The sequence below is a fragment of the Hyperoodon ampullatus genome, assembly GCF_949752795.1.
Source record: "Hyperoodon ampullatus genome assembly, chromosome: X".
In the NCBI taxonomy this organism is placed as follows: domain Eukaryota; kingdom Metazoa; phylum Chordata; class Mammalia; order Artiodactyla; family Ziphiidae; genus Hyperoodon; species Hyperoodon ampullatus.
This window is the reverse complement of record NC_136913.1, coordinates 49,688,740-49,711,799: the sequence shown is the minus strand read 5'-3', so window position 1 is coordinate 49,711,799 and position 23,060 is coordinate 49,688,740. Positions and strand designations below refer to the sequence as shown.

General features: G+C 38.2%; 1 protein-coding gene across 1 annotated transcript in view; it reads right to left on the bottom strand.

Moving 5' to 3' along the window:
• The window catches only part of KLF8 (KLF transcription factor 8), a gene marked incomplete at both ends in the record, with an annotated part of 80,871 nt that extends 58,109 nt beyond the window's left edge, over positions 1-22,762 (bottom strand). Inside the window, 2 exon segments of the mRNA XM_079728008.1 lie at positions 1,822-2,386; positions 22,691-22,762. Of these exon segments, the coding sequence (XP_079584134.1) occupies positions 1,822-2,386; positions 22,691-22,762 (637 nt within the window).
• Positions 22,763-23,060: the final 298 nt, after the last annotated feature.

Sequence of the window (23,060 nt, the reverse complement as noted above, 5' to 3'; positions counted from 1 at the left end):
TAGCATCCTAAAATGTTGTGTGCAATATAAAAAATAAACAAAATAACATGTAAAGGGTGAGACAATACAAATAGAAGTTTTGATGCTTTCTTTTTGTGCTCCAAATACTTTGTGCAATACCCCCTTTGTCCCCCACCAAGGTGTAAACATACCATTTGGAGACCACTGTGCTAATGGTCTTAGCTTGAAACTACATTGAACACTTTAAAATTTATTCCGTTTATTTAAAATGGTTCTGATGGACTGATGGATATTATGGTGGGGGGGGGGGAATTCAAAGCCCATCAAACCATCCCTTGGTGTTACCACTGCCTTGATATCAGCAAATTCTCACACAAAGAATTTTATTTTCCCATTTTCTGTTTTGTTTGGCTCTCTCCCTATATTAAAATTGATAATTGTATTTTAAATAACCCCCTCAGGGGATCTCAAAAACAAGATTGTTATGAATACTTATAATTACCACAATTAACCACTAATCGATAACGGCATTTTTATTCAAAAGAACCCGGCGCAGTCTCAGCAACTTGATGCTTAGTATGTCATTCTCCTACATTTAGTGAGGGAAAGATCACAAGGCATGGCATTGAATTTCAAAGGTAGAAAACTCTTAGGAAGTTTTTTTTTACACTGAGCTGAAATCTGGTTCCTAGTCATTTCCACCCGCATATCTCCCCTTTGGTATTTTTAATTCATGCTAAACATTTATCATCTCCTTTCTGACATGGGTTTTAGTCCTCTTACCATCTTAATCTTTCTCCTCTGATTATACTCCAATTTCCCAACATCCTTGCTAAAGTTGCACATCCAAAACTGCTTGTAATTCTACAGATGCTGTGAAGATAAATATCTTGAACCACTTCAAGAAGCCATATAATTTTCTTCCATCATTCTCCATTACAAACTAGATATGTCTCTAGGAGGGGAACTGGGTAGCTGGGGGATAGTGGTGAAAGGGAGATAAACATAGCTTTCTGAATTCTGAACGTCTTTTAAAAATAAGTAAAAAGTAAGATTACAGCATATGAACTCTCTCCTGGAAACAATTTCAAGTTTGTTCATCACATTATTTGTTACAAGACAACTACTATCTACCACTGTGCTCTCTGGAGATGCACAAAGAAAAATAAGATGGAGTCTTGTCCTCGAGAAATTTACAATTCAATTGGGAAGAATGCCCATAAATTTGTGATACAGGCATGTAAAAAAGTAACATGGAATGTGATAGATGCCAGATGAGGTGGAACACAGGCAAGATGGCAAAATTTCAAAGAAAACTATTTTACCTGTAGGGAAGAGAAAAGGTACAGTGCTGGGAGAGGCTGAGAGATAAGGCTGGCTATGTATATAGGGCTAGAAACATTCTCAACTTTTCTACCAAAGCATTCCTAATGGCATAGAAAACTAAACACATCCTCCTGGAAAGTCCCAGTGTAGTTGCTTTAGTAGCTTAAAACTATTTTTGAAGGTCATGTTTTAAAATATTATTCAAATATTATATTTTTCTCTTTAATAAAACCATACTTTAAAAATATAAAATGTTTTAAATTACTTACTGTCAAATAATAGAGAGGTTCCAGGAAGATATATAGTGTTTCACGCAAAGATATGTATACTCCAGTTTGAGAAACATGGGCTAAATGAAAAAGATTCTTTGTACATTTGTAAGCATTGAAGAGACATGATAAAAACAGTATTTATGAAAAATTTCTCTTAAAGCTGCATGCAAGAATAATTGGAAACGAAATAGGAGATAGGGTATTCAAAAAGGGAATAGATGAAGGAAGGTAAGGTCCATCAAAGGGGCAGATTGATGCTCACCTGATCCAGCATTTTTGCCATCTCCTCCAATGAGTGGGACTGTAATGGCTGCAGGGCTCCCGTCTGCAGGCAAAGTAGTATACACCATGGGCAGCGATTGCACCATCACTGGGATGGCCTTCAGGCTACCCATCTTATTTGGCAGATTGACTGAGGGGATGGTGTGAATCACATGTAAGATCTGCTGACCACCAGTGCCCTGAGAGGAGGCCAGGATAGAGCCTGGAGTCAGAACAGTAGGGATGTTTGCTGAAGTGCCTGTGTCTGATGTTGAAGTGGATACTACAAGAGTCTGGGAAGCAGACTGTGGCTTGGGAGGACGTATTGGAGCTTGCAGCATACTGGCAGGCTGAAGAGGAGACTTTGGCTTGTGAAAGGAGAGGTCAACTGGTTCCACCTGGGGCAGGTTGAAATCATTAGCCAGAAGTTCTTCTGGGGGCTCAATCTTGATGTCATTTAACAGTGCTGGGTTCTCCATGGGGTTGGCATCCAGGAGTGGTGGAGATGTCATATTACCTCTGTCTGCTGCCTTAAGGGAATCTCTAATTTTAACAGGGCCAGTGACCTAAAATAAATACATAAACAAATGAGAGATGCAAACAGTGAGTGTTAGTACCCTGAAGAAGAGAGATGTGAGCAATGAAAGAAAAAAATCTCTATTCTGTTGTCATGGACAGAATATACAGGGAGTCGAGAAAAATGAGGCAAGAGGAAAAAGTAAAACAAGGGTAAAGAGGAAAAAAGAGGGAAACTTTATTGAGTACCAGCATCAGGCACTGTATAAGGCAATTGATACAAATTATTTCATTTAAACTTTATAATAATTCTGCAAGATTAATTAGAATCAACACATCTGAGTATCCACTATTAGTACTGTGTTAAGCTCAGTGAGGGCACAAATGAATAAGGTATAGCCACGAAGTACATACTAATATACCAACTACAATGATAGAATAATATGAGTTGCTTATAAGTCATAACATAATAAGTGAAGCAGCAGATATACAAGCAAGGAATTTTAGAAAAAGAAAAGGGAATGATTCATTCTGTCTAGAAGATCAGGGAAGGTTTCAAGGAGAAAGTGATATTTCAGATGAGTCTTAGAGAATTAATAGAAGTTCTGTAAGAAGAGAAAGGTAAAAAAAAAATTTCCATCTACAGAGACATAACAACAAACAATATGCTTAGGGAATAATGATGCAGTACAGTCAGTTGTATTAAATGCAAAATCTAACTGTGCAACTTTTAAATTTAAAAATACTAATTAAGGAACTTCCCTGGTGGTCCAGTGGTTAAGACTCTGTGCTTCCAATACAGGGGGTGCAGGTTTGATTCCTGGTCGGGGAACTAAGATCCCACATGCAGCATGGCTAAAAAGTAAATACTAATTAAATGATCACTTTACAGGTAATATATAAAATAATATAAAACCTCAACCTAATTACAATTTTTCTGAGTTCCATGAATTCAACGATCAATGATATTTCCAATTAAAAAATGGGTAGAAGGGAACAATCATCAACAGGAAGACACTGGAACTCACCAAAAAAGATACCCCACATCCAAAGACAAAGGAGAAGCCCCAGTGAGATGGTAGGAGGGGCACAATCACAATAAAATCAAATCCCATAGTTGCTGGATGGGTGACTAACAAACCAGAGAACATTTATACCACAGAAGTCCACCCACTGGAGTGGAGGTTCTGAGCCCCATGTAAGGCTTCCCAACCTGGGGGTCTGGCAAGAGGAGGAGGACTTCTTAGAGAATCAGACTTTGAAGGCTAGCGGGATTTGATTGCAGGACTTCGACAGGACTGGGGGAAAGAGAGACTCCACTCTTGGAGGGCACACACAGGGTGGTGTGTGTGTTGGGACCCAAACGAGGGAGCAGTGACCCCATGGGAGACAGAACCAGACCTGCCTGCTGGTGTTGGAGGGTCTCCTGCAGAGGCAGAGGGTGGCTGTGTCTCACCGTGAGGACAAGGACACTGGCAGCAGAATTTCTGGGAAATACTCCTTGGTGTGAGCCTTCACAGAGTCCGCCATTAGCCCGAACAAAGAGTCCGGGTAGGCTCCAGTGTTGGGTCGCCTCAGGCCAAACAACCGACAGAGAGGGAACCCAGCCCCACCCATCAGCAGACAAGTAGAATAACGTTTTACTGAGCTCTGCCTACCAGAGCAACAGCCAGTTCTACCCACCACCAGTCCCTTCCATCAGGAAACTTGCACAAGCCTCTTAGATAGCCTCATCCACCAGAGAACAGACAGTGGAAGCAAAAAGAACACAGTCCTGCAGCCTGTGGAACAAAAACCACATTCATAGAAAGATAGACAAAATGAAAAGGCAGAGGACTATGTACCAGATGAAGGAACAATATAAAACCCCAGAAAAACAACTCAATGAAGTGGAGATAGGCAACCTTCCAGAAAAAGAATTCAGAATAATGAAAGAGAAGATGATCCAGGACTGTGGAAAAAGAATGGAGGCAAAGATAGAGAACATGCAAGAAATGTTTAACAAAGAACTAGAAGAATTAAAGAACAAGCAGAGATGACAAATGCAATAACTGAAATGAAAAATACACTAGAAGGAATCAATAGCAGGATAACTGAGGCAGAAGAACGGATAATTGACCTGGAAGAGAGAATGGTGGAATTCACTGCTGTGGGACAGAATAAAGAAAAAAGAACGAAAAGAAATGAAGACAGCCTAAGAGACTTCTGGGACAATATAAAATGCAACAACATTTGCATTATAGGGGTCCCAGAGGAGAAGAGAGAGAGAAGGAACTGAGAAAATATTTGAAGAGATTATAGTCGAAAACTTCCCTAATATGGGAAGGAAATAGGCACCCAAGTTCAGGAAGTGCACAGAGTCCCATACAGGATAAACCCAAGGAGAAACAGGCTGAGACACATAGTAATCAAATTGGCAAAAAATTAAAGACAAAGAAAAAATATTGAAAGCAGCAAGGGAAAAATGACAACATACAAGGGAACTCCCATAAGGTTAACATACAAGGGAATTCCCATAAGGTTAGCAGCTGATTTCTCAGAGGAAACTCTCCAAGCCAGAGGGAATGGCATGACATATTTAAAATGATGAAAGGGAAGAACCTACAATCAAGATTACTCTACCTGGCAGGGATTTCATTCAGATTTGATGCAGAAATCAAAAGCTTTACAGACAAGCAAAAACTAAGAGAATTCAGCACCACCAAACCAGCTCTACAACAAATGCTAAAGGAACTTCTCTAAGTGGGAAAAACAAGAGAAGAAAAGGACCTACAAAAAACAAACACAAAACAATTAAGAAAATGGTAATAGGAACATACATATCAATAATTACCTTAAACGTGAATGGATTAAATGCTCCAACCAAAAGACACAGGCTAGTTGAATGGATACAAAAACAAGACCCATATATATGCTCTCTAGCAGAGACCCACTTCAGACCTAGGGACACATACAGACTGAAAGTGAGGGGATAGAAAAAGATATTCCATGGAAATATCAACGGAAGACAGGAGTAGCAATTATCATATCAGACAAAATAGAATTTAAAGTAAAGAATGTTACAAGAGAAAAGGAAGGACACTACATAATCATCAAGGGAGCAATCCAAGAAGATATAACAATTATAAATATATATGCACCCAATATAGGAGCACATCAATACATAAGGCAACTGCTAACAGCTATAAAAGAGGATATCAACAATAACACAATAATAGTGGGTGACTTTAACACCTCACTAACACCAATGGACAGATCATCCAAACAGAAAATTAATAAGGAAACATAAGCTTTAAATGACACATAGACCTGACAGATTTAGTTGATATTTATAGTACATTCCATCCAAAAACATCAGATTACATTTTCTTCTCAAGTGTGCATGGAACATTCTCCAGGATAAACATCTGGGTTACAAATTAAGCCATGGTAAATTTAAGAAAATTGAAATCATATCAAGCATTTTTTCTGACCACAACGCTATGAGATTAGAAATCAGTTACAGGAAAAACAAAAACAAAAACAAAAATGTAAAAAACACAAACACATGGAGGCTAATCAATACGTTACTAAATAACCAAGAGATCACTGAAGAAATCAAAGAGGAAATCAAAAAATACCTAGAGACAACTGGAAACAGAATCACGACGATCCAAAACCTATGGGATGCAGCAAAAGCAGTTATAAGAGGGAAGTTTATAGCAATGCAAGCCTACCTCAAGAAACAAGAAAAATCTCAAATAAACAACCTAAACTTAAACCTAAAGGAATTAGAGAAAGAAGAACAAACAAAACCCAAAGTTAGCAGAAGGAAAGAAATCATAAGGATCAGAGCAGAAATAAATGAAATAGAAACAAAGAAAACAATAACAAAGATCAATAAAACTAAAAGCTGGTTCTTTGAGAAGATAAACCAAATTGATAAGCCATTAGTCAGATTCATCAAGAAAAACAGGAAGAGGCCTCAAATCAATAAAATTAGAAATGGAAATACGAGAAGTTACAACAGACACCACAGAAATACAAAGCATCCTAAGAGACTACTACAAGTAAATCTATGCTAATAAAATGGACAACCAGGAATAAATGGACAAATTCTTAGAAAGGTATAACCTTCTAAGACTGAACAAGGAAGAAATAGAAAATATGAATAGACCAATGACAAATAATGAAATTGAACCTGTGATTAAAAATCTTCCAACAAACAAAACTCCAGGACTAGATGGCTTCACAGGTGAATTCTATCATTTAGAGGAGGCCTAACACCCCTCCTTCTCAAACTAGTCCCAAAAATTGCAGATGAAGGAACACCCCCAAACTGATTCTATGAAGCCACCATCACCCTGATACCAAAACCAGACAAAGATACTACAAAAAAAGAAAATTACAGACCAATATCACTGATGAATGTACATGCAATTATCCTCAACAAAATGCTAGCAAACAGAATACAACAGCACATTAAAAGGATGATACACCATGATCAAGTGAGATTTATCCAAGGGATGCAAGGATTCTTCAATATACACAAATTAATCAATGTGATACACCATATTAACAAACTGAAGAAGAAAAAACATATGATTATCTCAATAGATGCAGAAAAAGCTTTTGACAAAATTCAACAGCCATTTATGATAAAAACTCTCCAGAAAGTGGGCATAGAGGAAAATTACCTCTACATAATAAAGGCCATATACGACAAACCCACAGCAAAGATCATCCTCAAAGGTGAAAATCTGAAAGCATTTCCTCTAAAGTCAGGAATAAGACAAGGATGTCCACTCTCACCACTATTATTCAACACAGTTTTGGAAGTCCTAGCCACAGCAATCAGAGAAGAAAAAGAAATAAAACAAATACCAATTGGAAAAGAAGAAGTAAAACTGTCACTCTTTGCAGATGACATGATACTATACATAGAGAATCCTAAAGATGCCACCAGAAAACTAATAGAAATAATCAATGAATTTGGTAAAGTTTCAGGATACAAAATTAAGGAAGAGAAGTGTCTTGCATTGTTATACATTAATGGTGAAAAATCTGAAAGAGAAATTAAGGAAACACTCCCATTTACAATTGCAACAAAAAGAGTAAAATACCTAAGAATAAACCTACCTAGGGAGACAAAAGACCTGTATGCAGAAAACTATAAGACACTGATGAAAGAAATTAAAGATGATACAAAGAGATGGAATGATATACCATACTCTTGGATTGGAAGAATCAATAATGTGAAAATGACTATACTACACAAAGCAATCTATAGATTCCATGCAATCCCTATCAAATTACCAATGGCATTTTTTATAGAACTAGAACAAAAAACTTAAAGTATTTATGGAGACACAATAGACCAAGAAGAGCCAAAGCAGTCTTGAGGGAAAAAAAACGGAGCTGGAAGAATCAGACTCCCTGACTTCAGACTATACTACAAAGCTACAGTAATCAAGACAATATGGTACTGACAAAAAAGCAGAAACATATATCAATGGAACAGGATAGAAAGCCCAGAGATAAACCCATGCACCTATAGTCAACTAATCTATGACAAAGGAGGAAAAGATATACAATGGAGAAAAGACAGTCTCTTCAATAAGTGATGCTAGGAAAACTGGACAGCTACATGTAAAAGAATGAAATTAGAACACTCCCTAACACCATACACAAAAATTAACTCAAAATGGATTACAGACCTAAATGTAAGACCGGACACTATAAAACTCTTAGAGGAAAACATAGGAAGAACACTCTTTGACATAAATAACAGCAAGATCTTTTTTGATCCATGTCCTAGAGTAATGGAAATACAACCAAACATAAACAAATGGGACCTAATGAAACTTAAAATCTGTTGCAAAGCAAAGGAAACTACAAACAAGATGAAAAGACAGCCCTTAGAATGGGAGAAAATATTTGCCAATGAATCAACAGACAAAGGATTAATCTCCAAAATATATGAACAGCTCATGAAGCTCAATATTAAGAAAAACAAAGAATCCAATCCAAAAATGGGCAGAAGACCTAAATAGACTTTTCTCCAAAGAAGACATAGATGGCCAAGAAGCACATGAAGAGCTGCTCAACATCACTAATTATTACAGAAATGCAAATGAAAACTACAACGAGGTATCACCTCACGCTAGTTAGAATGAGCATCATGAGAAAATCTACAAACAACAAATGCTGGAGACGCTGTGGAGAAAAGGGAACCCTCTTGCACTGTTGGTAGGAATGTAAATTGATACAGCCACTATGGAGAACATTATGGAGGTTCCTTAAAAACCTAAAAATAGAATTACCTTATGACCTAGCAATCCCAGTACTGGACATATACCCTGAGAAAACCATAATTCAAAAAGTCACATGCACCCCAATGTTCATTGTAGCACTATTTACAATAGGCAGGTCATGGAAGCAACCTACATGCGCATTGACAGATGAATGGATAAAGAAGTTGTGGTGGCGGAAGAGGAAGATGGCGGAAGAGTAAGACGCGGAGATCACCTTCCTCCCCACAGATACATCAGAAGTTCATCTACACGTGGAACAACTCCAACAGAACACCTACTGAACGCTGACAGAAGACCTCAGACCCCCCAAAAGGCAAGAAACTCCCCACATACCTGGGTAGGTCAAAAGAAAAAAAGAATAAACAGAGACAATAGGATATGGACGGGACCTGCACCAGTGGGAGGGAGCCGTGAAGGAGGGAAGGTTTCTACACACTACAAGCCCCTTCGCGGGCGGAGACTGCGGGTGGCGGAGGGGGAAAGCTTCGGAGTAGCGGAGGAGAGCACAGCAACAGGGGTGCGGAGGGCAAAGCGGAGAGATTTCGGCACAGAGGATCGGTGCCCTTAGGCACACACCAGCCCGAGAGGCTTGTCTGCTCGGCCCACGGGGCGGGCGGGGCTGGGAGCTGAGGCTCGGGTATCGGCTTTCAGTCGGAGCGCAGGGAGAGGACTGGGGCTGGCGGCAGGAAGAGAGCCTGAAGGGGTTAGTGCTAGCCCGGAGGGAGTCCGGGGAAAGGGTCTGGAGCTACCGGAGAGGCAAGAGATTTTTTTCCCTTTTGTTGCCTGGTGCGCGAGGAGAGGGCATTCCCCTCCCTCCCCTCTGCCTGAGTGAGCCAGAGCCCCCGAATCAGCAGCTCCTTTAAACCCGTCCTGTCTGAGCGAAGAACGGACGCCCTCCGGCGACCTACGCGCAGAGGCGGGGCCAGGTCCAAGGCTGAGACCCGGGAGTTGTGAGAGCAGAGACAGGGAAATCTCTCTGTGTAGCCTCGGAGGCAGTGGATTAAAGCTCCACGGTCCATTTGATGTGCCCTGCGTCTGTGGAGTGTATGAATGGACAGCGAATCATCCCAAATTGAGGAAGTGGACTTTGAGGACAAGATTTAAGACTTTCCCCCCTTTTTACAACGAATTATCCCAAATTAAGGAGGTGGACTTAGCAAGATTTCAGACTTCTCGCCCTTTTCCTCTTTTTACAACGAATTATCCCAAATCGAGGAGGTGGACTTGGAGAGCAAGATTTTTGATTTTTCCCCCTGCTCTCTTTTTGTGAATGTGTATGTGTAATCTTCTGTGTAAGATTCTCTCTGTATAGCTTTGCTTCCACCATATGTCCCAGGGTTCTATCGGTCCGTGTTTTTTTTTTCAATAATTACTTTTTAATTTTAATAACGCTACTATATTTCATACTTTATTCTATTTTACTTTACCTGCTCTTTCTTTTTTTCCTACCTTCCCTTCCTCCCTCCCTCCCTCCGCTCCTCCTTTCCTTCTTTCTTTTTCTTTCCTCCCTCCCTCCCTCCCACCCTTCTTCTTTCCACTTTCTTTTTCTTTCCTTCCTCCCTCCCTCCCTCCTGTCTTTCTTTCTTTCTTCCCTTCTTCCCTCCCTCCCTCCCTTCTTCCATTCACTCTTCCTTTTCCTTTCATTCCTCCCTCCCTCCCTCCTTTCTTTCCTTCTTTCCATCCTCCCTCCCTCCCTCCCTCCTTTCTTTCTTTCTTCCTTCCTTTCCTCCCTTCTTCCTTTCTTTCCCTCTCTCTTTCTTTCTTCTACTAATTCTTTCTTTCTACTTTTTCTCACTGTTATCCTGAGCCGGGTGGATGAAAGGATCGTGGTGCTGCAGCCAGGAGTCAGTGCTGTGCCTCTGAAGTGGGGGAGCCAACCTCAGGACACGGGTCCACAAGAGACCTCCCAGCTCCACATAATATCAAGCAGCGAAAATCTCCCAGGGATCTCCACCTCAACACCAGCACCCAGCTTCAGTCAACGACCAGCAAACTACAGTGCTGGTCACCCTATGCCAAGCAACTAGCAAGGCAGGAACACAACCCCACCCATTAGCAGAGAGACTACCTAAAAACATAATAAGGCCACAGGCACCCCAAAACACACCACCAGACGTGGACCTGTCCACCAGAAAGACAAGATCGAGCCTCAACCACCAGAACACAGGCATTAGTCCCCCCCACCAGGAAGCCTACACAACCTACTGAAACAACCTTAGCCACGGGGGACAGATACCAAAAACAACGGGAACTACGAATCTGCAGCCTGCAAAAAGGAGACCCCAAACACAGTAACATAAGCAAAATGAGAAAGCAGAAAAACACACAGCAGGTGAAGGAGCAAGATAAAAACCTACCAGACCTAACAAATGAAGAGGTAATAGGCAGTCTACCTGAAAAAGAATTCAGAATAATGATAGTAAAGATGATCCAAAATCTTGGAAATAAGATAGACAAAATGCAAGAAACAGTTAACAAGGACCTAGAAGAACTAAAGATGAATCAAGCATCGATTAAAAACACAATAAATGAAATGAAAAATACTCTAGATGGGATCAATAGCAGAATAACTGAGGCAGAAGAACGGATAAGTGAGGTGGAAGATAAAATAGTGGAAATAACTGATGCAGAGCAAAATAAAGAAAAAAGAATGAAAAGAATAGAGGACAGTCTCAGAGACCTCTGGGACAACATTAAACGCACCAACATTCGAATTATAGGGGTTCCAGAAGAAGAAGAGAAAAAGAAAGGGACTGAGAAAATATTTGAAGAGATTATAGTTGAAAACTTCCCTAATATGGGAAAGGAAATAGTTAATGAAGTCCAGGAGGCACAGAGAGTCCCATACAGAATAAATCCAAGGAGAAATACGCCAAGACACATATTAATCAAACTGTCAAAAATTAAATACAAAGAAATCATATTAAAAGCAGCAAGGGAAAAACAACAAATAACACACAAGGGAATCCCCATCAGGATAAGAGCTGATCTCTCAGCAGAAACTCTACAAGCCAGAAGGGAGTGGCAGGACATAATTAAAGTGATGAAGGAGAGAAACCTGCAACCAAGATTACTCTACCCAGCAAGGATCTCATTCAGATTTGATGGAGAAATTAAAACGTTTACAGACAAGCAAAAGCTGAGAGAGTTCAGCACCACCAAACCAGCTTTACAACAAATGCTAAAGGAACTTCTCTAGGCAAGAAACACAACAGAAGGAAGAGACCTACAATAACGAACCCAAAGCAATTAAGGAAATGGGAATAGAAACATACATATCAATAATTACCTTAAATGTAAATGGACTAAATGCTCCCACCAAAAGACACAGAGTGGCTGAATGGATACAAAAACAAGACCCATATATATGCTGTCTAAAAGAGACCCACTTCAGACCTAGAGACACATACAGATTGAAAGTAAGGGGATGGAAAAAGATATTCCATGCAAATGGAAATCAAAAGAAAGCTGGAGTAGCAATTCTTATATCAGACAAAATAGACTTTAAAATAAAGACTATTAGAAGAGACAAAGAAGGACACTACATAACGATAAAGGGATCGATCCAAAAAGAAGATATAACAATTGTAAATATTTATGCACCCAACATAGGAGCACCTCAATACATAAGGCAAATACTAACAGCCATAAAAGGGGAAATCGACAGTAACACAATCAGAGTAGGGGACTTTAACACCCCACTTTCACCAATGGACAGATCATCCAAAATGAAAATAAATAAGGAAACACAAGCTTTAAATGATACATTAAACAAGATGGACTTAGTTGATATTTTAGGACATTCCATCCAAAAACAACCGAATACACATTTTTCTCAAGTGCTCATGGAACATTCTCCAGGATAGATCATACCTTGGGTCACAAATCAAGCCTTGGTAAATTTAAGAAAATTGAAATTGTATCAAGTATCTTTTCCGACCACAATGCTATGAGACTAGACATCAATTATAGGAAAAGATCTGTAAAAAATACAAACACATGGAGGCTAAACAATACACTACTCAATAACGAAGTGATCACTGAAGAAATCAAAGAGGAAATTAAAAAATACCTAGAAACAAATGACAATGGAGACACGACGACCCAAAACCTATGGGACGCAGCAAAAGCAGTTCTAAGGGGGAAGTTTATAGCAATACAATCCCACCTTAAGAAACAGGAAACATTTCGAGTAAACAACCTGACCCTGCACCTAAAGCATTTAGAGAAAGAAGAACAAAAAACCCCCAAAGTTAGCAGAAGGAAAGAAATCATAAAGATCAGATCAGAAATAAATGAAAAAGAAATGAAGGAAACAATAGCAAAGATCAACCAAACTAAAAGCTGGTTCTTTGAGAAGATAAACAAAATTGACAAACCATTAGCCAGACTCATCAAGAAAAGAAGGGAGAAGACTCAAATCAATAGAATTAGAAATGAAAAAGGAGAAGTAACAACTGACACTGCAGAAATACAAAAGATCATGAGAGATTACTATAAGCAACTCTATGCCAATAAAATGGACAACCTGGAAGAAATGGACAAATTCTTAGAAATGCACAACCTACCAAGACTGACTCAGGAAGAAATAGAAAATATGAATAGACCAATCACAAGCACTGAAATTGAAACTGTGATTAAAAATCTTCCATCAAACAAAAGCCCAGGACCAGATGGCTTCACAGGCGAATTCTATCAAACATTTAGAGAAGAGCTAACACCCATCCTTCTCAAACTATTCCAAACAATATCAGAGGAAGGAACACTCCCAAACTCATTCTACGAAGCCACCATCACCTTGATATCAAAACCAGACAAGGATGTCACAAAGAAAGAAATCTACAGGCCAATATCACTGATGAACATAGGTGCAAAAATCCTCAACAAAATACTAGCAAACAGAATCCAACAGCACATTAAAAGGATCATACACCATGATCAAGTGGGGTTTATTCCAGGAATGCAAGGATTCTTCAATATACGCAAATCAATCAATGTGATACACCATATTAACAAGTTGAAGGAGAAAAACCATATGATCATCTCAATAGATGCAGAGAAAGCTTTCGACAAAATTCAACACCCATTTATGATAAAAACCATGCAGAAAGTAGGCATAGAGGGAACTTTCCTCAACATAATAAAGGCCATATATGACAAACCCACAGCCAACATTGTCCTCAACGGTGAAAAACTGAAACCATTTCCACTAAGATCAGGAACAAGACAAGGCTGCCCACTCTCACCACTCTTATTCAACCTAGTTTTGGAAGTTTTAGCCACAGCAATCAGAGAAGAAAAGGAAATAAAAGGAATCCAAATTGGAAAAGAAGAAGTAAAGCTGTCACTGTTTGCAGATGACATGATACTATACATAGAGAATCCTAAAGATGCTACCGACAAACTACTAGAGCTAATCAATGAATTTGGTAAAGTAGCAGGATACAAAATTAATGCACAGAAATCTCTGGCATTCCTGTACACTAATGATGAAAAATCTGAAAATGAAATCAAGAAAACACTCCCATTTACCATTGCAACAAAAAGAATAAAATATCTAGGAATAAACCTACCTAAGGAGACAAAAGACCTTTATGCAGAAAATTATAAGACACTGATGAAAGAAATTAAAGAGGATACAGATAGATGGAGAGATATACCATGCTCCTGGATTGGAAGAATCAATATTGTGAAAATGACTCTACTACCCAAAGCAATCTACAGATTCAATGCAATCCCTATCAAACCACCACTGGCATTTTTCACAGAACTAGAACAAAAAATTTCAAAATTTGTTTGGAAAAACAAAAGACCCCAAATAGCCAAAGCAATCTTGAGAACGAAAAACGGAGCTGGAGGAATCAGGCTCCCTGACTTCAGACTATACTACAAAGCTACAGTAATTAAGACAGTGTGGTACTGGCATAAAAACAGAAAGATAGATCAGTGGATCAGGATAGAAAGCCCAGAGATAAACCCACACACATATGGCCAACTTATCTTTGATAAAGGAGGCAGGAATGCACAGTGGAGAAAGGACAGCCTCTTCAATAAGTGGTGCTGGGAAAACTGGACAGGGACATGTAAAAGTATGAGATTAGATCATTCCCTAACACCATACACAAAAATAAGCTCAAAATGGATTAAAGACCTAAATGTAAGGCCAGAAACTATCAAACTCTTAGAGGAAAACATAGGTAAAACACTCTATGACATAAATCACAGCAAGATCCTTTTGGACCCACCTCCTAGAGAAATGGAATTAAAAACAAAGATAAACAAATGGGACCTAATGAAACTTCAAAGCTTTTGCACAGCAAAGGAAACCATAAACAAGACCAAAAGACAACCCTCAGAATGGGAGAAAATATTTGCAAATGAAGCAACTGACAAAGGATTAATCTCCAAAATTTATAAACAGCTCATGCAGCTCAATAGCAAAAAAACAAACAACCCAATCCAAAAATGGGCAGAAGACTTAAATAGGCATTTCTCCAAAGAAGATATACAGACTGCCAACAAACACATGAAAGAATGCTCAACATCATTAATCATTAGAGAAATGCAAATCAAAACTACAATGAGATATCATCTCACACCAGTCAGAATGGCCATCATCAAGAAATCTAGAAACAATAAATGCTGGAGAGGGTGTGGAGAAAAGGGAACACTCTTGCACTGCTGGTGGGAATGTGAATTGGTACAGCCACTATGGAGAACAGTATGGAGGTTCCTTAAAAAACTAAAAATAGAACTACCATATGACCCAGCAATCCCACTACTAGGCATATACCCTGAGAAAACCATAATTCAAAAAGAGACATGTACCAAAATGTTCATTGCAGCTCTATTCACAATAGCCTGGAGCTGGAAACAACCTAAGTGTCCATCATCGGATGAATGGATAAAGAAGATGTGGCACATATATACAATGGAATATTACTCAGCCATAAAAAGGAATGAAACTGAGCTATTTGTAATGAGGTGGATAGACCTAGAGTCTGTCATACAGAGTGAAGTAAGTCAGAAAGAGAAAGACAAATACCGTATGCTAACACATATATATGGAATTTAAAAAAAAAAAATGTCATGAAGAACCTAGGGGTAATACGGGAATAAAGACACAGACCTACTTGAGAATGGACTTGAGGATATGGGGAGGGTGAAGGGTAAGCTGTGACAAAGCGAAAGAGAGGCATGGACATATATACACTACCAAACGTAAGGTATATAGATAGTGGGAAGCAGCCGCAGAGCACAGGGAGATCAGCTCGGTGCTTTGTGACCGCCTGGAGGGGTGGGATGGGGAGGGTGGGAGGGAGGGAGACGCAATAGGGAAGGGATGTGGGAACAGATGTGTATGTATGACTGATTCACTTTGTTATAAAGCAGAAACTAATAAAAAAATAAATAAATAAAAATTAAAAAAAAAAAAAGAAGTTGTGGTACATATATACAAGGGAATATTACTCAGCCATGAAAAGGAAAGAAATTGGGTCATTTGTAGAGACATGGATGAATCTAGAGACTGTCATACACAGTGAAGTATATCAGAAAGAGAAAAACAAATATCGTATATTAACGCATATATTTGGAACCTAGAATAATGGTATAGATGAACTGGTTTTAAGGGCAGAAATTGAGACACAGATGTACAGAACAATCATATGGACACCAAGGGGGAAAGCGGCGGGTGGGGTGGTGGTGCTGTCATGAATTGGGAGATTGGGATTGACATGTGTTCACTGTTGTGTATGAAATGGATAACAAATAAGAACCTGCTGTATAAAAAATAAAATAAAAATTTAAAAGTTAAAAAAAAATTGGGTAGAAGACTTGAATAGACATTGTCCAAAGAAGACATACAGATGGCCAACAGGCACATGAGAAGATGTTCAACATTGTTAATTAGCAGAGAAATGCAGATCAACACAACAATGAGATATCACCTCACACCTGTCAGAATGACTATCATCAAAAAGTCTACAAATAACAAATGTTGGAGAGGATGTGGAGAAAAAGGAACCCTCCTACACTGTTGGGAATATCAATTGTTGTAGCCACTATGGAAAACAGTATGGAGATTCCTCAAAAAATTAAAAATACAACTATCATATGCTTCAGCATTTCCACTCCAGGGTATGCATTTGGAAAAACAACAACAACAACAACAAAAACACTAATTCAAAAAGATACATGCACCCCAATGTTCACAGCAGCACTATTCATAACTGTCAAATATGGAAGCAACCCATGTCCATCAATAGACGAATAGATAAAGATGTGGTATATATATATATATATATATATATATATATATATATATATATATATATATATGAACCTGCTGTATGTATATGCATACATACACACACATACACACAATGGAATATTACTCAGCCATAAAAATGAAATTCTGCCTTTTGCAGCAACTTGGATGGTCCTGGAGAATATTATGCTTAGTGAAAGAAGTCAGACAGAAAGATACTGTATGATATCACTTATATATGGAATCTAATATATAATACAGGGGATTCCCTGGTGCTCCGGTGGTTAGTACTCAGTGCTTTCACTGCAGGTTCAATCGCTGGTCGGGGAACTAAGATCTTGCATGCTGCATGGCACAGCCAAAATAATAATAATAATAATACTATCAAATGTATAGGCAAAACAGAAACAGATTCACAGATATAGAAAACCAACTAGTGGCTACCAAAGGGGAGTAGACAAATTAGGGGTAGGGGATTAAGGGATAAAAACTACTATGTATAAAATAGATAAGCAACGGGGATATATTGTATAGCACAGGGAATTATAGCTATTATCTTGTAATAACTTCTAATGGAGTATAATATGTAAAAATGCTGAATCACTATGCTGTACACCTGAAACTTATATAAAATTATAATTCAACTATACTTCAATTTTAAAAAAAAAAGGTCAAGGATATTGTGGACTGTTTACTGCCATTGCCAAGCAATATCTGGACCTTGAAGATGGCTTTGGAGATAGTAGTGCTACTTAGCCAGTAAACAAACAAGACTCCATTCTCTATCAGGATTATACTTGAGGTGTGGGAGTTCTGAATTATGAGAGATGTTCAGGAATTGTGGAATATGAGAGAAAGTGAATTTCAAGGAAAGGCTGGGTGAGATAAAAGATAATTGTTTTGAGGAGGGGAGTGACATGCGCAGAGCTATTTCTGTGATATTTAACTAGCTCCTTAATGAAGGATAGATTCAAGAAGGAATAAGACAGGATTTTAAAGGTCAAAATGGAATCATGAGGAAAAATCTTGGTAAGACATTTATGAGACAAATGGATAAATTTGAATATTAACTGCATATTGGATGATATTAAAGAATTATTGGTAATTTTTAAAGGACTCAATCCATAATATCATTATCCATAATATCATTATCAAATGATATTATGGTTATGATTTTTAAATTTTAGGTGAAAGATAATATGGGCCTTAACTCAGAGAATGATGAGGGGCAAGAATAGGCAGTGTTGTCTTGTTCTGACTTTCTTTAAAATACCCTCCGAGCATGCTGAGCATGAATAAAGGCACCAAGAAGTATCCACATTTTACTCGCAGAATTTAGCCAGACAGCCATCTGATTTCTCCCTCTGCTATTCTATGGTATTTTTGGTTTCTCGATTTACAGGACCTCATCCCAACTCACGCCTTGTTTGTGGTCCACATATTGCTTCAATCTGCCCCTCTAAGACATGTCTTCTGTGATTTGTCCCACTGTTTGACATACTTCTAATGTAATCCATCCCTCACGGTTGGATTCACTCCATCCAGGTAAGGTGAGCAGTAGAATTGTGTTGGTGGGGAGGGGGAGGATGTGGAGAAGTTGTCAAGAATGGCTGTGCTGAACTTAAAAATTCCTTCTCCTCTGAATCCCTAATATCAACTTAAGCTCCTATTTTTCCCATATTTCCTACCTGTCCCTTCACCTAACTAGCTCCCTTCCCAGATTAAAGAGGCAGAATCCCAGGAATATCTGAGATAACAGAGATTATCCTGATAACACTGAGAAATAGAGTTACAACAGAAAGCATAAGAAGAGGTTAGGTTGGGAATTCCCTGGTGTTCCAGTGTTTAGGACTCGGGGCTTTCATTGCCATGGCCTGGCTTCAATCCCTGGTCAGGGAACTAAGATCCAGCAAGCAGTGGGGCATGGCCAAGAAAACAAAACAAAACAAAACAAAAACAAAAGAAGAGGTTAGGTATAATATCGTTTCTCTAGAAGTATGTAGACTGTGGGTGCAGATATAGAAATAAACTGTCTGCCAGTATACATTAAGGAAAGATCTAGTTAAATTTTCAGGGAGTTTCTGGACTCTGCTTTAGTCCCAGAAACCTAAGGGTGCAGATATAGAAATAAACAGTCTGCCAGTATACATTAAGGAAAGATCTAGTTAAATTTTCAGGGAGTTTCTGGACTCTGCTTTAGTCCCAGAAACCTAAGGAAGCTGAAGTTCTGAATGTTAAATATAAAATGGATATTACTTTGGCAAACTTACTATCTTTTGCTAAATAGAGGCCATCTCCTAGACCTTGAGTGTTGCCGAGAATAATGTCATGAGTTCAAGGCCTTGTGATTAGCTAGTACTCAATCCACAGTTATTCATTATATTGACAAATATATTATTCAGGAAAATCCAAAATGGAAACTGACTGATGAAAGTATAGAACTTGAAGAACATATAGGCTATTCTTATTGCCTTGATGAAATAAGATCTTGCAGGGTCCTGCTTCAGCAAACCATCATGAGTTGTCCTTCTGTAGACCAAGTCTGCCCTGTGGTCTAACAATTCTTAACAAAAACCCTGTCCACAATAAGGCTTCAGTCATTACTCTTCTTCTGCCATCATCACAAGACTTTATTTTTAATTTTTTAAAAATGAGATATTTACATGAAGCTGTTGACAATTAGAAAAAAAGTAGCAAGCAGAGCCACATGAGTGACTGATACAGATAATTTAGCATTCCAGGAGTTCAGGGCACTAGAGATTAGTGAGAGCTGGGGTTATCAATTAAAGTTCTTTATGGAAGAGAAGAAATTAGAATTTGGGTCCTACGGAAAGTGTGGGATTTGGTAAATTAAACAGGCTGACTGAAACACATTCCAGAAAGAAAGAATGGTTTGGGAAAAGGTGTCACTGAGAACCATTGAGAAATGAATGACCCAATTAGGTAATATTATAGAAACATTGTTAATTTTCCTGGGTGTATTAGTGTTGATGTAATTATGTAGGAGAATGTCATTATTTGTATGTGATGCATGATGAATTATTTAGGCTTGAAGTTTCTTGATGTAAGTTACTTTCAAAGGTAATAAGTGAGAAAGAGAGAGAGAGAGGGAGAGAATCACACAGAGAGAGGCAGAGAAAGAGAGAGAATATATACAACTATGTGAGAATATGTGCCAAAATGTTAACAATATTAAGTTGGAGGGGGGAAGATATGTATGATACAGTATGAACCTTAGATCTGCTCATACACTTTTTCCAAGAAATCCTACTTCTGGGAAATAATCATAAACCATAAACAAAGGACAGGTGACAAGCAAGTACTCATTCATTATATGGTATGGTGATGTAGGAATTCAAAGAAGTGAGAGCAGGATGTGTGTACTGAGCTAGACACCCATCCACCAATCCTACCTCATGACATAAACAAATCATGTAATGAACCAAACTAGGAGGCTTCTGCCCACTAAGATGTTGCCAGCATTGCACTGTTATAGAACACAAGCTCTGGGCCTGGGACATGGTTAGTGTTTTGTGGCCATGTACCACAAGAACCCTAGCTTTACTAAAAACAAGATATCTTGGAAATGGCAAGAAATGAACAAACAAAAAAATGCTTAGATCATCTACTATCCAGAATTTTCTATACATTGCACCAATTTCAAAGTGACCTCAAATTTTGGAACCTTACTCTACTTAACGCATGGAAAAACACTTTTTGAATTGTATTTAGGTGTACTGAGATTTCAAAATAAGATAGCTATGCATGCTTGACAACATTTCCCTGAATTTTTTTATTACAAGTTTAATCAATTTTTAACTAACACTTATACTCAGCTTCCTCTTAGTATTTACTATAACAAAGCACCAGCAACAAGCAGAAGTTTTGCAATAATTAGCAACTTTTGATGTGCTAATAGTTCCTAAATGGCAACAGCTACAAGTAAGGTAAATAAGACATTACATTGGATTTAATGTCATTAAAAGAGTATAAGGGCATCTCATCCATATGCACATGTAACAAACAAATTCAGTTGTACACCAAAGGCAAAGCATTTAATGATTAAAAACATATTTTTTTTCTAAAATATGACTCTTAATTGTCAGCCAGATACTTTATCTGGTGACTTAAGTAAAGAAACAGATCAGTACTGGATACACAAAACTGTATGCTCAATTTTACAGGCAATTTAAAGGATTTTCAAGGATAATTTTGACTGTATTTGGTTTTCACTTATGCAATGACATTAGAACTCAACCCTGAGCAAGATGGGACTTCCACATCTAACACAGAGTGGTTAGCTGTAAAAACCAGGCAATCCGTTTTGAATCCTTGTTCGGGAATGCCCAAGGTCACAACTTTCTTATCTGTAAAATGGGAACATTAAGAATACGTATCCGTGATGGTTAATTTTATGTGTCAACTTGGCTGGGCCAGGTGCCCAGATATTTGGTCAAACATTATTCTGAATGTTTCTGTGAAGAAGTTTTTTTTGGGTGAGATTAATGTTTAAATCATTGAATTTTGACTAAAGCAGATTACCCTCCATAATGTGGGTTGGCCTCATCCAATCACTTGAAGGCTTCAATAAACAAAGACTGATCTCCAAGGAAGAACAAATTCTTCCAGCAGTCTGCCTTTGGACTAGAACTGTAAATCTTCTATGGCTCTCCAGCTTGGCAGCCTACCCCATCCGATTCTGGATACACTAGGATTCGATAATCATGTGAGCCAATTTCTTAAAATCTTTCTCTCTCTGGGGTGTGCAGAAAAGGGAATGCTCCTACATTGTTGGTGGGAGTGTAAACTGATGCAGTCACTATGGAAAACAGTATGGAGGTTCCTCAAAAAAACTAAAAATAGAGTTGCTATATGATCCTGCAATCCCACTCCTGGGCATATATCCGGGACATAGAGAACAGACTTGTGGTTGCTAAGGGGGAGAGGGTGGGGGAGGGATGGATTGGGAGTTTGGGATTAGCAGATGGAAACTATTATATATAGAAGGAATAAACAAAAAAGACTGTATAGCACAGGGAACTATATTCAGTATCCTGTGATAAACCATAATGGAAAAGAATATGAAAAAGAATGTGTATATATATGTATATCTGAATCTCTTTGCTGTACAGTAGAAATTAATACAACATTGTAAATCAACTATACTTCAATAAAATAAATATTTAAAAATTCTTTCTCTATAAATAGGTAGATAGATATAGATATATTTGGGTAGCTCTATAGATATAGATATATTTTTATTTTATATGTAAAGTTATATATTTATATATAATATATATATTAATTATATATAGAGACAGATAGATATAGATAGAGTAGATAGATATAGATACATACATATTTTATGTATATCTATAGATAGAGAGAAATTGAGAAATACACATTCTGGTGGTTCTGTTTATCTGGAGATCCCTGACTAACACACTATCCAACAGTTATTGTGAGGATTAAATAAGACATTGCATTTAGTCTTCAGAGTGCCCAAAATATGGACTAGTGCTAGATAAATGACTGCTGTTGTCTACGAAGTGTCTAATCTTGTCCCTATAACCTTGATTCCAAAGGCTATGTTACTTTTACGCCAGATTTACTCCCTATTTGAACCAGAAACCCAGGCATCCAGGTACCTCCTGGAAACCTCCCTTCATTCACCCCTTCTCAGCTCCCAACATGTTGTTAGAAAGAAAAATGAGCTTCAGCTCTATGACAATTACCAGATACTCAACACTATTATGGCTCAATATTAGTATCTCATTTTCTTGATAACTGACCTGTTTGAATATATGCTTTGAGCCACCTTCTGAATTAAGTTGGACCTCCAAGTTGTTTATGAGTTGATCCATATCTGGAAAAGAATCAAGGGAAAGACAATTTAAAAATAAAATCTAACCCACTATATGCATACAGTATGCCATTTACCCCTGGTTACTCCTGTTTGTATTCTATGAACATTATTTTTCAGGACTTAATAGATACTGAGAAGTCAGTATTTGGACAACACTCTAATTTACATATTCTACTCACCAAGATAGCTCTGACTGGTCCCCAACAATACTAGCTGCCTCCTCCCCTCACATCCTGTATGCACATGAATCTGTTTCTTCCAACATCTCCAACTAGCACTATCTTCACAGGAATATC